Source organism: Lissotriton helveticus, chromosome 7 (genome assembly GCF_964261635.1).
Source record: "Lissotriton helveticus chromosome 7, aLisHel1.1, whole genome shotgun sequence".
In the NCBI taxonomy this organism is placed as follows: Eukaryota; Metazoa; Chordata; class Amphibia; order Caudata; family Salamandridae; genus Lissotriton; species Lissotriton helveticus.
Genome location: NC_136068.1, coordinates 1,829,501,956 through 1,829,518,088, shown reverse-complemented (window position 1 = coordinate 1,829,518,088; position 16,133 = coordinate 1,829,501,956). Strand labels below are relative to the sequence as shown.

Here is a 16,133-nt window from a genome sequence, read left to right as displayed (position 1 = left end):
AGATGGTTCCTAAGGTCCATGTGCCCTCAAATACTACCAAGTATAGGCAGTGGGTCACCCTCAATGGTCGGGGGGTGGAGGCCCTGAGGGACACAGGTGCCAGCATGACTATGGTAAGGAGTCAGCAGGTGTCCCCAGAGCAAATAATTCCCGATGCAGTCCATCCAGTTGTGATGGCTGACAACAGGGGGGGTCACTATCCCATAGCACAGGTTCCATTTGAGTGGGGAGGGGTTTCAGGCCTTTTAAGAGTTGCTGTGAGCCCTGCCATGCCAGTGGACTGTCTGTTAGGGAATGACCTAGAGCATACTGCCTGGAAGGAGGTAGAGCTCAAAGCGCACGTGGAGATGCTGGGGTTACCGGAGTGGATTTGTGCTACCACACGGTCTATGGCTGCCCGGAAAGGGAGTCAGCCAGGGCTGGAGCCTGGAAAAATGGCCCAGCCAGCTGCTAAGAAGGGAGGAGCCCGAGGGCGTGGGAAGCCCGCCCCGGTGCAGTCACCCCGTGAGATGGATGGGGCACCTGAAGAGGTCGCACCGGAGTCCACGGAAGGGGGCGTTGTTCCCTTGGGGGACCTACCTACCCCTGCAGGGTGGCAGGCGGAAGGAGGGCCCACCAGGGAGGAGTGCCCCACCCTTGAGGGCATGAGGCAACAGGCCGAAAGCCCAAGCTGCAGGCAATGCCTCCGCGAAGTATCATATTTACTGGGAGGATGGGCTCCTATACAGTGAGCCCAAGGCTCCTGTGCATGGGTCATCAAGGGCCTTAGTGGTCACCCAGTCCCCCCGTGCTACAGGGCATTTCTTTTGGAATTGGCTCATGAGATCCCATTGGCAGGACACTTGGGCCAAGACAAGACCTTTGCTAGGCTTGTCCCACATTTTTATTGGACGAAGGTGAGGATCTCCTCAGATACATTCTGCAGGACCTGTCTGACCTGCCAAGCTAGTGGGAAAACAGGGGCTAAGCTGAAGGCTCCCCTGGAACCACTACCTGTCATTAGCACCCCCTTTGAGAGGGTGGGCATCGACATTGTTGGGCCTATGGATCCACCGACTTCTTCTGGTCACAGGTTTATCCTGGTTCTGGTGGACCACGCCACCCGGTACCCAGAGGCTATTCCTCTGAGAACCATCACTGCACCTGCAGTGGCACGGACCCTGATGGGGATTTTTACCAGAGTGGGTTTCCCCAAAGAGGTGGTGTCCGACAGGGGTACCAATTTTATGTCTGCCTACAAGCAAGCCATGTGGAAGGATTGTGGGGTTACTTATAGGTTCTCCACCCCTTACCACCCACAGACCAATGGTCTCGTGGAGAGATTTAACAAGACCCTAAAGGGCATGATCAGGAGTCTGCCTGAGGGCCTGAGGAAAAAGTGGGACATCCTCTTGCCCTGTTTGCTGTTTTCCTACAGGGAGGTACCGCAGAAGGGGGTGGGTTTCAGCCCCTTCGAGCTCTTGTACTGTCACCCTGTTAGGGGACCTCTCAGTTTAGTGAAGGATGGGTGGCAGAAGACTCCAAGGAGGCTTCCCCAGGATGTAGTGAGCTACATGCTGGCCTTCCGTAGCCAAATGGCTAAGTTGTGGAAACAAGCTTCTGACAACTTAGAGGCCAGCCAGGCGGTAATGAAGGAATGGTACGACCAGAACTCTCACCCTGTGGAGCTAGAACCTGGACAGAAGGTGTGGGTCATGGAGCCTGGGGAGCTTAGTGCCCTCCAGGATCGCTGGACTGGCCCTTATGAGTTATTGGAAAAGAAGGGTAAGGCCACTTACCTAGTGGATCTTAAGACCCCCAGGCAGCCCCACAGGGTGCTACATGCCAACCGCCTCAAACCCCACCATGAGAGGTCTGAGCTCACCTTACTGATGGTAACTGATGGGGCCGAGGAAGAGGAAAGTGAACCTCTCCCGGACCTGTTTGCTTCCAAAGAGAAGGATGGATCGGTGGAGGGAGTGGTCCTCTTCCCATCCTTGACTCCTGGGCAACAGAGGGACTGCCGCCAGGTCCTGGGGCAGTTCTCCTCAGTGTTCTCCCTTATCCCTGGGATTACCCACCTGTGTACCCATGATGTGGACACAGGAGACAGCCCCCCTGTCAAGTCCAAATCTTACAGGCTGTCAGATAAGGTGAAGGCCAGCATCCAGAGTGAAGTCACTAAGATGCTGGAGTTGGGGGTGATAGATCCCTCCAACAGCCCTTGGTCCAGTCCGGTGGTTCTGGTGCCAAAAGCTGCCCCACCGGGCACCACACCAGAACTTAGGTTCTGTGTGGACTACAGGGGACTGAACTCTGTGACCAAGACTGATGCTCATCCTATCCCTAGGGCGGATGAGCTCATTGACCGACTAGGGGCTGCCCGATACCTGAGTACCTTTGACCTCACGTCGGGGTACTGGCAGATCGCCCTAACAGATGGAGCTAAAGAGAGGTCCGCCTTTTCCACCCCAGAGGGCCACTACCAGTTTAGAGAGATGCCCTTTGGACTGAAAAACGCTCCTGCCACCTTCCAGCGGCTGGTGAACCGGGTCCTCTCCGGTTTAGAGGCCTTCTCTGCTGCCTACCTGGACGACATAGCTGTCTTCAGTAGGAGCTGGGAGGACCATCTGGGTCCCATCCAGGAAGTGCTTCAGGCTCTGCAGCAGGCAGGCCTGACTATCAAAGCTAGCAAATGCCAGATAGGGCAGGGGTCGGTAGTCTATCTAGGACACTTGGTAGGCGGGGGCAAGGTGCCCCTACAGGCCAAGATAGAAACCATCCTGGCCTGGGAGCCTCCCAAAACACAGACTGAGGTCAGGGCATTCCTGGGCCTCACAGGATACTACCGCAGATTTGTCAAGGGTTATGGCACTATTGTGGCCCCCTTGACTGAGCTAACCTCTTAGAAACAACCAAGAAAAGTGATCTGGACGGAGGCTTGCCAAAAAGCCTTTGACTCTCTGAAGCAGACCATGTGCACCGCTCCTGTGCTCAGGGCCCCTGACTTCTCCAAAGAGTTCATTGTCCAAACGGACGCCTCAGAGCATGGCATAGGGGCGGTACTTTCGCAACTCAATGAGGAGGCAAGGGACCAACCAGTAGCCTTCATCTCCCCCGAGAACAGCGGTGGAGTTCGATTGAGAGAGAAGCCTTCGCGGTGGTCTGGGCTGTAAAGAAGCTGAGGCCATATCTGTTTGGCTCCCACTTCCTGATCCAGACTGACCACCAGCCCCTCAGGTGGCTCATGCAAATGAGGGGCGAGAATCCCAAATTGTTGAGGTGGTCCATTTCTCTACAGGGGATGGATTTCAGGGTGGAACACAGACCCGGAGTAGACCACGCCAATGCTGACAGTCTCTCTCGGTTTTTCCGCCTTAGTGATGAGAACTCCCTGGAGGTTGGGTAGTTCTCCCCACTTTCAGCTGGGGGGGACACGTGTTAGACCTGTCAGCCTTAGGGTGGTCTCCCCTACATTTTTGCCCTTTTGGCCTACCATTTTTACCTTACCTTTTGTTGGACTTAGGACTCTGGGTGCCTCACCGCTGCTAAACAGTGCTGAGGTGCAGGTGCTCTACCCTAAAACCTTGTGAGGCTGGCATATCTGCCACAAGCCACTGCTACCGCAGTAAGGGTTAATCCTCCATAGGCTAACATTGGGAACCTCCCCTTATGGAATAACTTCTGACAGGGACCTAATAAGTCTATCATGTTTGGTCTTGTTGGACTCGGGGCGGGGAACCCTTTCCAATGATATATAGGGCTTGGGCATTACTACGTTAGGGATCCCACTTTTATAAAGGGGACCTTTTCCTGTCTACACTTAGATTAGGCTGCAGACTCCCCCCTCCCCTCTGCATACTGATAGCCTGCCTGGGTTGGGAGGTGGGAGTGGTGATTCACACCATCGTCCCTGGGATTAGCTGTGATGGGCTGCCCACTGTAGCCTTAATGGCCTGTCTCTCGTCACTGTGAGGCAGGGAACACACCAGAACTCCCTGGACTCTTCCAGAAGCCCCTGCCCCCCAGACCCTTCCAGAGACTTCTACCACTTTCTAGCCCTTAGCCTGAAAGATACATAAGGGAGGGTCCTGGCCTCACTTCTTGTTACACCCTGGACTAAGAAGAAACTCTGCTGGAGTACAGACTGCTGCGCTAGGAGGATTGCCACTCTGCTGGAGCTGACTGTTCCTAGGAACTGCTGCCCTGTGGTGCTTGAGCTGCCCTACTGCCTGCTGATCTGGCCCTGCCAAGAGGAGACTGAAGAAACATCCCAAGAGTGTCTCCACAACATCCAGAAGGACTCCCTCTGCGCTTCTGAACAACCTCTGCACCCTGCAGCACTGGGTGTGGGAGACAACTTCTTATATCCCTAAATCATTGCAGCTGTTGCAAGACTCTGACTGTGTTGCATAGCGCTGTGGGGGACTTGAAGCGCTATGCCCCTGTGATTATCATTGCAGCGCTGGGTTTGTGGGGATACTTCATTCATCCCCAAATCACCACGGCTGCCCAGTATCTGCCTGCACGTATAGCGCTGAGAAAAGACTGAAACGCTGAAGCCCTGATAACCCCGGTGCCATCAGGAACCCCCAAGGAATGGTAAAGCGCTGGGGGAGTGATCGAGCTGTGATTCCGTCATCATCGCTGCCCCTGGACTCCTGAGCAAGCTGTAGAGTGGGAGCGCTGTGGCAGGGAAAAAGTGTGCTCTGGCATTCACCGCCGCCGCCCGAGACCTAAATGTGCCATGAAGCGCTGAGGCAGTGAAGGGTTAAGTGCCCGGGATCACCGCCGCCACCCGGAAGGCGGGAGAAGCCCAGCAAGGATTCCCCGCCTGACGTCAGGGACCCGCCGCGCTGTGATTGGGTGTCAGCACGGGGTTGCCCTAGCAACAGGAGCGTCCCCCTGAGAGCAGCACTGGGACGGAAGGAGCGCAAGGACTCACCACGCAACCCAGCCCGGGCCTGCTGATGCCTGGAGTGACGCGGGGGCCGAGCCGAAGGGTTGCCTAGCCTTCGGGATTCCCTGGGTGAAGCACTGCAGCCAGAAAGGAGACGTGCTGGGAGCGGCGGGGCCGCCTCGCTCCTCATCCGGATGCCAGCAGGGGATCTCCGCCCTCCTTCACAGGTACGCCCCCATACCACAGTGGCACAACTCAAAGAATTCTGCGAGGTGAAAGGGGTGCCATTCAAGCGAAGCACCAAGAAGGCAGAGCTTCAGAAAGCCTTGAGAGCATGGGTAACAGCCCACCCAGAAGTAGATGGGGACGGGCAAGGACCAGAGCACGACGCCACAGGAAACCTTGACCTACTGCACTTGGCGGGAAATGGTAATTTGTTACCAGGTACAAGGGTACCTTCCAGGGCAGGCAGTAGTGTGTCAGTGAAGAGCCTGTCCTTAGAGGACCTGGAGGACAGGAGGGAGGAGAGACAGCTCAGGTTGGAGCTTGCCGAGCTGGAGAAAGAGCGGGAAAGAGAAAGGTGGGCCATGGAGCAGGATCGCAAAAACAAGCGACTGGCTATGCGGGAAAAAGAACTTGCCCATGAGCTCAGCCTGAAGGAACTGGAAATCCGGGCCCTAGAAGTAGGGGCCAACAGCAACAAGAATGGTGGCAGCGTACCTATGGAAGCTTCAAGTGAGTCCAGGGTCTTTATGCCTAAAGATGTGATGGCCAGTTTTAAGGTGGGGGATAATATTGATAAGTGGTTAGCCGCCTACGAGGTGTCTTTAAGAGCCCATGGGGTCCCAGAGAGTTATTGGGGGGGGTGGTTTGTATAAGAACCTACCTCCAGATGTTAGGGACACCCTCCTTTACCTAGGGTTGCCTAGCCTTTGGGATTCCCTGGGTGAAGCGCTGCAGCCAGAAAGGAGACGTGCTGGGAGCGGGCAGGACCGCCTCGCTCCTCATCCGGATGCCAGCAGGGGATCTCCGCACTCCTTCACAGGTATGCCCTCATACCACCCTGGGTGTAGTTGTCGACCGGTGTGCGGGAAGTCTCCACGTGGGGCATCTGGTTTAAGAGGGCTTGTGGGATATTTGAAACCCTAGCGAGCCCCGCTCCCAGTAACATTCACCTACCGGGGCTCGCGGCCTTCTGCCTCCTCCAGGGCGGGCCGGTCAGACAGACAGTTATTCCTGTGGGGAGCATTTAACAAGTACCGCAGAGGGCACCAACTGTTCACACTGTCTCCCCGGTTCCTGTTACTTGGGGACTGTCATTAAAAGACTGCGGGCTGGAGGCAGGGAGAGCCCCTGCACACGTTTTTCTGGATTATAGACCTGAGACTGAACTCATAAACCATCCGAACATTGCTCCAACAGACTCGTTGCACCTGCAAGACTGGCTTCCATAGACATTAGCAACAAATAACACCCTTTAAGAACTTATGATATAGTTGTGGATTTTTCCTTTATTATTGATCTTGCCTGGCAACTGGATTCATTTATACCATTGATTTGGGCTGGAAGCTAGATTTGGCTAATTGTTGATCTTGCGTGCAGCTGCACTTACCTGATGATTGATCTTTCATAATTCTTAGATAAAGATATTTATATGTGTATATACAAAACTGGTGTGGTGTTCCCTTTTGTGAGTTTTTACTGTGTCATTGCCATTGTGTGTTGCACAAATACTTTACACATTGCCTCTGAAGTTACGCCTTTGCTGCTCTGCGCCAAGCTACTAGGTCGGAAGCGGTGGTCTCTACTTGGACTAGGGTGCATACCCCTGCCAACTAGAGACCCCGGTTCTAACACTGGTGTTAGCCAAACCCTTTTGATTTTAGAAAAATAGAAATATTATACTTATAAATAGGGGCTTTCTACCACCTTTCTTCATCCATTGGTATGTTGTTGTGCCATTCACGTTTCGCTTCGACCCGCTCCAGTATATAGCTTGGAGCAGTGGCTCAGTCCATTTAAGCCTCTTATTAATTACACTTAATGTGACTGCGTTTTGCTTTTTCACTAGAAGCACATCCACACAAAAGCCAGTTCCCTTCAGAGCCAGTGCTTTTGTTTCTACTTTATAATTAGTTTAATGTTGCGTTTGTGTGTAAAATCCTGCTGCGATAACAGGATAATTTTAATGTGAACATAGGATGCATTTCATCTTTAGCAGATCCCATCTTTTGACAATGCTATTGTAAATTTCTTTTGGGGTGTTTTGCTTTTCTGAAAGTAGCTATTTCACAATTTACCAGACTGATCTGTATTAAGTTATTCACTTCCTACTTTTTTCTTTCTCTTCTTCTTACTTTCTTTTTGACTATCTTTCTTTCTTTTTCTTTCACCTTCTTTCCGTTCTTGCCTTCTTTTGTACTTTTCATTTTACTTTCCTTCTTTCTTTTTTCTTGCTTGCTTTCCTGCTTGCTTTCTTGCCTTCTTTCCGCCCTTTCTTTTTCCCTACAATATTTTCCTTATTTTCTTCTTTGTGTGTATGTTTGTTTTCTTCTTAGTTTGTTTGTTTGTTCTTTCTTTCTTTCTTTCTTTCTTTCTTTCTTTCTTTCTTTCTTTCTTTCTTTCTTTCTTTCCTTCTCAAAGGCAATGAGGCTTGCAGCAAATGCCAAACTGACTGACTTTGTTTTAGGTCTGTGTTATTCACGACTTTTGATTTGACTAAAATTATTATTATAACATTGTTATTTAAAGGGGTTTCAGCCAGACTTCATCCATTATTCAGTGTTTGGTGTCATTCGCATTTGACTTCCATCGACTCCATTATGCACTAAGCCATTGGCTGACTTCACTATGAGTTATGGCATTCTATCCTTTCAAAGTAACACATTCACACACAAAATAGTTACATTGAGTGCCAGGAAGTAGCATGGTAATGTGTGTTTTGTTGTGATCCCCAAAACGTTTTTGCCTGTAGCAATTTTCTTTTTTTCAGTTCAGTTACAAACAATAAAGTTTTGCAAAAAACATGCCAAAGCGAAACATGAATTGCGAGACGGATGGCGAAAATGTTAGAACTTTTGGCTTTGCCAATGCTTGTTATGACTCTGTCATAATCTACTGTTATTGATGAATGCGTGATTTTTCGTCTGATCGTTACTCCTATATTAGGCGTAGCATTGGTTTGTTTGAATGTTGGGAATTTGAGTGCCTTTTATTTTATTATTTATTTTAGCTACATAAGAATTAGTGTAACTGTAAAGTAAATATAAATTGGTAATACATGTAAACATTTTGAATGTGTGTAGGCATAAGCTATGCTTGCTGGTACTTGAAAGTGCATTTTAGAATCAATGTAAAGTTTCATCTTTCAACTCGATGGAAGGGGATTTTTTTGAAATAGTAAACCTGAATCTACTTACTTAAAATAATTAGAGCTATCACCACAGCAAGCTGCAACACCACCAGAGCCCCTAACGCCTTAGTAAGGAAACTGCAAACTGGAGGCACGGCTGGAGCTAAAAATACAAAGAAGCTGTATTGTAAAGGTGATGGAAATGCACCGTTGAAAGTCATTTTTGACTTATTAAGCAAGTTTTTGGTTTTCAAGTAGATATTGACTTTGTTCACTAATACAAGCAGGTAGAAATTTTACATGTAAACAAAATATATATATTTCAAATACACCAATAAACTGTCTTTGAACCAGTGTGTGGGCTTAAGCAATAACATATTACAAAATATAATCTGAGGGCCACAGTACCAGTGCTAAACTTTACGTTACACCAGTAAGAAACATGACGCAATGTAACTCGATCAGTTAAAAAAAAAATAAACATGTTGAATTCACAAACCATTTATGTGAAGGAAATGAAAGGTAATGTAGGTAACTATGAAAAACTCTTATTTTTGACTTTTAGAAATAAACGCTAGGGAGAAATGTTTTGTGTAAATTTGCTAAAACAATGAGATAATTGTTAACAATTTAACTCAATATACAAACGCAGTTTAAGCAATGGTTAAGAAATTTCACTTAATATTTAAATACAATTGCATATAAATACAACATATACAAACTACATTATTCTGAAATTGTCTTTTTTGCTTACTCATGTCAGGAAGTTGAGAAAAGTGTTACTATCATTGTGAAATGTGCAGCATTTAAAGAACATGTTGGCACAAAATTAGTACAATTCTTTCTTTATTTGGCGAAAGTGCATTTGTGAAGAAGCCATTGTGAGAAATTGGATTGTTAGCAGACTGGGGTGTGAGTCCTGGTCAAGAAACAGCCCCAATCCCTTGCAGGATAAACTACAAAAAGTCACTAAATTAACCTCTGTTTAGCCCTGGGTAGTTTGGCACAAAAAGCAGTCAGGCTTAACTTAGAAGCAATGAGGAAAGTATTTATGCAGTACACAAACAGTAATAATGTGAGAACACAACACAAGAAAAACCCCAAACTAATTTAGAAAAATACATTACATTTTAATAAATTATTTGACACCAAAACAACAAAAATCCAATCAGTAGGACCAGAGTTATGATTTTTTAAATTTTTTAGTAAAATCTAGGCACTAAAAGATCAAAATGCCAATCTCATCTGGTTGCGTGACAGTGGCTCAAAGTCAAAATTTAAGGCCGACCGAGATGAAGTGCGGTTCAGAAGTGGATTGGGCACGGTCATCGATTACCTTGAAACTTAGAAACATTTCTGAAAAAATAAAAATTCTGACAAAGCTGCATGAGTTCCCGGGAATGAATCAATGTCGTCGGATGGCCGTCAAGCAAAGCCACAGTGCATTTTTTTACCTTAGGACTTTGTCGCCGAAATGGAAGTCAAAAAACTCTGGTGGGGCAAAGCAGAGGGCTGTAGCCATTAACAGTTCCACAAGGTCATATGCCCCTTTGGCGAAGGACCGCTGAAATGAATTTGAAGAAGTAGTACTAGAAGCCGCAAAGTCAACTGACCGGTGATGCACCTCGAGCAGATAGGCAAGCAGGTTGGTCCAGGTCTTCTCCTGGTTCTCAGAGCACATTTTGGCTACATTTTGTGAAAGTCCTCAGTTTTGGAAAGTGTCTAGTGGGCACCTTTAGCACAACAACTGAGGGTCCTAGAATGGATAGAGTTCTCTTGGGCGTTCAGGACTCACACAGGCTAGGCCCAGGTGTGGGTTCAAGATGGTGGGAGTCTGATATGTCCCTGTGGCTCTGAACAGAAGGCAGCAAAGTATCACTTGGAGCCACTTCTGGCAACCCTGCGTGCAGGTAAAGATGCAGGGCTCAGCAGCAGGGCTGGCCTCTGAGAACTCAAGACAGGCTCGAGGTATCAAAACAGTCTTTCCAGGTACAGCCGCAGTCTTGCGGAGTGTACAGCAGGTCACAGCATCAGGCAGTCCTCTGAGAGTCCTTCCACAGGTCCAGTAGTGAACTGAAGAGTGGGTCTGAAGGTCTTATTTTTATATCCTGGGACCATTCTTCTGGAAAGTGGGAGAAGTTTTTGGAAAGATTCTTTAAAGAACATGGAATTCCCTTACAACCATGCCCTGGCTCCAAGCTGGCTGCAATGACAATACAAGGTTGTTAAGCTTTTTCTGAGTAGAAAGAACACAGCCTATTGAGGTGCAAGCAGGGCTCTGCTCAGCTCCACCACTCCATCTTGCCAGTTGATGGCCCATTGAGGCACACCAAACCCACTATTGTGTGACTGGCTGTCTAGGAGGAATTCACAAAGTCTAACTGTTAGCTACATCCATTCATGTAACCCAAGACACGCTGCAGGCACAAAGGGCTAAGGGCAGGAAAATGGCAAGTTACTAAAAGTGGCATTTTCAATATTGTAGTGAAGAATCCAGCTTTACGATTAAAGTGGGTTTATCATTACAGGTTCATTGGTAGCAAACAAAACATATCTACCTTTTCTCAAGTAAGGAATTACAGCTTATTGAAAGTAATATGGAATCCCCAATATTATCCTATGAAAGGGGTAGGCCGCACAGTATTTAAAAAACAAATGTGGGAGTTATTTCACTACCAGGACATGCAAAACTTAAAGCAAAAGTCCAGCCTTTTAATTACACAGCACACTGTCCTATGGGCTACCTAGGGCCTACAGTAATAGTTGTGTATCAGTATTAAAAGGGGAGTTTAAGGCTTGGCAAGGAGGTTTAAATGCCATGTCAACATGGCAATGTGAAACTGTATTCAGGCTTTAATGGCAGGCTTGGGACATGTTTTAAGGTGCTACTTAAGTGGGTGACACAATAGGTATACCATAAGGGACTTACATATAAATAAAATCCGCTAATTATATATATGCCAATCAAGCCATGTTTAGGGAAATCAGTACAAGCTCTTTAGCATGACATGGGAACCCTTTCCTTCCTTCTTACCACAAGACTTGTCTGGGTTTCCCTTACTCTCCCCTCACTCTGAAGGGGGGGACCCGAAGCAACCTCTTGGGGTCATTCCCAGGTACCTTTTTGGACACTCTGATGCTGACCCAGAGGTCTGCCTCTTCAGCAAACTTCCTGGGGTCAGCGAGCAGAGAGGGCCAGGTCCAACAGCCCTGAATTTTGTTCATATTTTAAAACATTAAACCAGTTCAATATTCATCTTTCAAGTGGATGGAAAGGACCAGCGATATTAAACAATAAGGAAGCAAAATGGTTAAGAGGCAAGTCAAGTAAAATACACTTTATTCGCTAAAAGGACAAAAATACAATGGAATTTTATTGCTCTTATCTTTAACACACATTAATATATTAAAATGCCTGAATCATGTTATCACATTAAAAATACACATTTCCAAAGTTTAAGAACCTGACAAATAAAAGAGGCCTTGGCAAGGCATATCAGAGGGTTGTGTGTTTTTGTAAAGACAATAAGGCTGGTCTACTCTGTCTAAATTAAAAAACATTAAATAGGGAACTAAACCTTTTCTTCTAGGAATATCGTAAAGTGTGCAAAAGAGCATGATGTATAAATTATATTGGTAGAAAATCCCATTACAAGGACAGAGACTCAGACCTGGTAAGGTAGAACAGTTCTCTGGGTAACCTACCATGAGTGGTAGGAGATGTAGGTTAAATATGGTCAACACATAGCAATGCTGTATATTTTGAATTTAAGATAAAGTTAAGAGTAAAAACCTGATTGAGTGTGTGTTTTTGACTGTTGCTTCTGATACTATGTACTGTAAGTAACTATTAAAAACTGAAACAATATTAAATGTGATAATGGGATGTGCAATAGTATGACAGACAACCACTGATCACATATTGCAAAAGCAGATCAATCAGGGATTTCTTGGTTCATAATGGCATTATTAGAATGTAAGGGAAATCTGCTGATTTGGTCCTGACTGTGTTCTACTTCTAAAAAGTGTGGTTGGGTTAGGGTCTACGCATAACCATAAGAACAATTAGCTTACTGAAAGTTATTGTAGAGTGCTCAAAGTAAAAAGGAGAAATGGCCAACCACGTTCCCAAATATTTCTGCGGACTGAAGGACTGAAGGTCCCAAAAACTAAATCACTATTCACTCTTAATCCTGAGCAAACAATGATAATAATGTTCCAGAGTTCGAAAGGTATGTCCAATTCTTCTTCTTTATTTTCAAGTAGTCATCGCATATATCCTGCCAATCAAATCTAGAACAGTTGATTTACAGTTGGTAATACTGTCGGTTGTTACCGTCATAACCTGGTGATGGTCGCAATCAATAGACGTAGCCAACACATGTTTCGTTATTTGGTCATCATGCGCCAACTTTCTCAGGGCTACAGTAAATTTTTGATTACAATTATATTAAAGTTAGTAAAGTACCAAAAAAGACCATCAGTATAAAGACCCAGAAATTATAAATAGTCTTCCAAGGGTAAAGGGAATAGATTATATGAGAAAGTGGCAGGGAGAGAGAAGTTTAAAAGTATGTCTATGTGAAAACAGTCCCCGAAATGCAAGAAAGCAAGTGTGCAAAGATAAAGAAGTCAGGTATCCATAGTGAAGAAGAGATACACTTAGAGCCATCACCCTAGTGATTACATAAACCACACTGATTCTGTATAAATCTTAGGCTCACCAAATTGTCTACAATATTGAGAAAGACTTCAGAGAATAATATTCCCAAATTAAAATATGTGTAACCTAAGTAAGAAAAGAAATAATGTCAAAATCATATTCCATCTGAGGCCCAGATGAAATATTAGGAAATATTGAAGTGTACGTATACCCATATCCACTTTTGTTCCAAATACGGGTACATGGTAAGTATGTCTAAAAACCAATAAAGGAGGCAAAAAAATTATCATCAAGATATCCGGCCACACATGTAAAGAATCTTATCAATGCCTAAAGTATATGAGTAAAAATGAAAGATAACAAACTATCTAGGTTGCGCAAAACCGTTAGCCGTGCCATAAAAATAAGTGAACTAACAATGCTGTTGTATTTATTAGTCTAAATCTTGCATCCTAAAATACATGATGCTACTCAAATAAGAGGTTACGTGATATAAACACTGAATCTTAGTCGTCATTTAGGAGCCATAATTGCCTTCTATGAATACCGAAAGTCTTAAAATTGGGATGTTTCTCAGTTTAGTAGAAGTAAAATTAGGAGCCCTAACTTTAGGACTCCTAAATGCCTTCTGTGAATGCCGAAAGTCTTAAAATTGGGATTTTTCTCAGTTTAGTAGTAGTAACGTTAGGACTCCTAACTTTAGGACTCCTAAATGCCGGAGAAAAATCCTAATGTTAAGGCTTTCGGTATTCACAGAAGGTATTTAGGAGTCCTAAAGTTAGGAGTCCTAACTTTACTAATACTAAACTGAGAAAATCCTAATTTTAAGACTTTCGGTATTCACAGAAGGCATTTAGGAATCCTAAAGTTAGGAGTCCTAACTTCTGCGAATACCAAAATGTGTAAGTGCCTTCTGTGAATACCAAAATGGTAGTAAGTTTAGGATTTCGTCTTATGTTAGTTCTGTGAATCGGGCCCTAAGTATTTAAACCAAACTCAATAATAATTCAGCAATCGTGGTAGAAAATATTTTAATTCAGGACGTACACGTGCCGTATAGCAAGGATTGAGAAGTGTGTTAGTGCTTAAATATTAGAGAGTATAATGCTAGCAGCCAAATTATAGCTAGAGAGTATATAACATGAGTTTGGAACCCGTGTTCCCAGAAAGACTCGACATCAGGGGAGTAAGGTATGCATATTGCACCACGTTAAGACAATCATCTCCATTAATAGTATCCTACCGACGGAGAGTACTCAATGTAACATATTCGGCTTCTCGCAAGCGTCTCATAAAGTGTGCCTGCTTGAATAAATAGTAATTCTATAGAAAGCCCGCCCTGAAAAAGCATGTGATCAGAAACCGGCGTGGTAGTTGGCCACCTTCTTGTACTGGCAGTCTAGAGTAGCAAAGAAAATTCATGTCTAATAAGACCCAAAGTAGTAGTTGGGTCACTTTATAGGTTATATGAAGTAAAGGAAAATATCCAAAATAACAGCAAGGTGTATTCGCCGTACCAGTATTGAGGACCAAGGATACATGGTTGCCATCTTAAAATGGGGATGAGTTATCATTGTATTTATCATCAAGAATGGGATCCGCAGTCCTATATATGCTGCAAAGGTAGCATCAAATATCCATTCTCCGCATTTTTCCTGGTCTATGTAATTAGTTATTGAAAGGTGGACCAAGTATGCAAAATAATGTTAACAATTAGGGGTGAGGTGATATCTAAATATAGCAAAATTGATTTCCCTCCTAAATTGCTATGCGGCAGTACTATTTAAGAATAAAATATCAAATAGTAAGTCTAGTATAGAGAGTAAGGGGAACCTATGATACTCTAGTATCCCATTGAGGGACCTTCCACTACCTTGCCTTACAGCTCTTTTTTAAGGGAAGTGCAACATTTAAGAATGGGCAACAAGGAGAACGATGCAAGACAAACAAGAGAAAGAGAAAGAATACACACACACTCATGGAACAAAAACAAACAATGAATGATTATCAAGGTGTATGGGTGCACGTGGTTAACTTATCTAGCAAAGAGCTGTCTAGGGACATGATATCTGCATTACAAAAAGGCATGAATTTATGTCCGAAAATGATGTACGATATTAATGATATGAAGATTGATCTGTTTAAATTAATTAGACAGCTGAAATTAAAAATATTTTTTTAAACCAATCCTAAGCCTATTGAGACTTTTGAACAGGAAGTGGTGACTTTGGATATGTCTATCCAGGATGTTCTTAATGTTACTACACTACTTTCCCTAGATTAGGATGTTCTGGACCCAGTTACTGTACAAAATGTAATGTCAAGGTGGTGCCTCTGCCAAAATTGACCCCATGACTTTGAGCCATGCTCTTGCTGGGTCAAGGCCATCCCTCCCTAGGGACTTGGAGGGGGCTCTTAGTAGCTTTTCCAGCTGGATCATGTGGGCGGTGGAGCACCTATCTCCTGCGTACCTCCATAGGCATTCCATGCATTCGCCCTCGAAACCTTGGTTTTCATCTGAGCTCAAAGCGCAGAAGCAACAATGCAAAAACCTGGAACATTGCTGGAGTCAGGACTACTGCCCATTGGCTAAGGTGACTCTTAGGAAAGCCTTTATTATGCAGATTGCGTAGATCTGGGCAGAAATAACTCCAAGGAAATGTTTACCATTGTGCAGAGCTTCCTGGATCCAAGAGCTGAACCTATCACGCTTCCTTCCTTGACCGCCTGGTGCGAGAAACTCTCTTTTTTTTTTTTTTATTCTTTTTATTGACAACTTTTTACATATTATTTTTCCCCCCTGCACCGGGGGTGAGGAACATATTACTGTATACATTCAAAAACAACTTATGCTACAATACACATAGAGGAACATATACATCAGGAAGAGCTTAAATTTAGTAATTGATCAATCCAATCATGTGGGGCACCTAAAATTAACAAAAAACATACGACACATTGTTTCCTACTAGACACTTATGATTCCTCCCTCCTACCACAATAAACATTACAAACCTATACATTATATACATTATATACATTATATACATTGTGCTTCTTCTCTCCATTTTGCTATCGGCTCCCATATTTTCAATCCTAATTTCCTCCCATACTTTCCTTTTCTAGAGTATATTGCTTTTTCCAGACTGTAGATGTTTAAGACCTTAGCTAACCATTGTTGAAATACTGGTGGTGCCTGATCGAGCCATGCTGAGGCAATACATAATCTAAAGACAGCC

The 16,133-nt window shown here is 44.9% G+C and overlaps 1 protein-coding gene across 1 annotated transcript in view; it reads right to left on the bottom strand.

Moving 5' to 3' along the window:
- Positions 1-9,912, bottom strand: part of LOC144769729 (killer cell lectin-like receptor subfamily B member 1C) — a 36,472-nt gene extending 26,560 nt beyond the window's left edge. The window contains exon 1 of the mRNA XM_078653910.1: positions 9,686-9,912. Within this exon, the coding sequence (XP_078510036.1) occupies positions 9,686-9,912 (227 nt within the window). The remainder of the gene's footprint in view (positions 1-9,685) is intronic.
- Between the last annotated feature and the right edge of the window lie 6,221 nt (positions 9,913-16,133).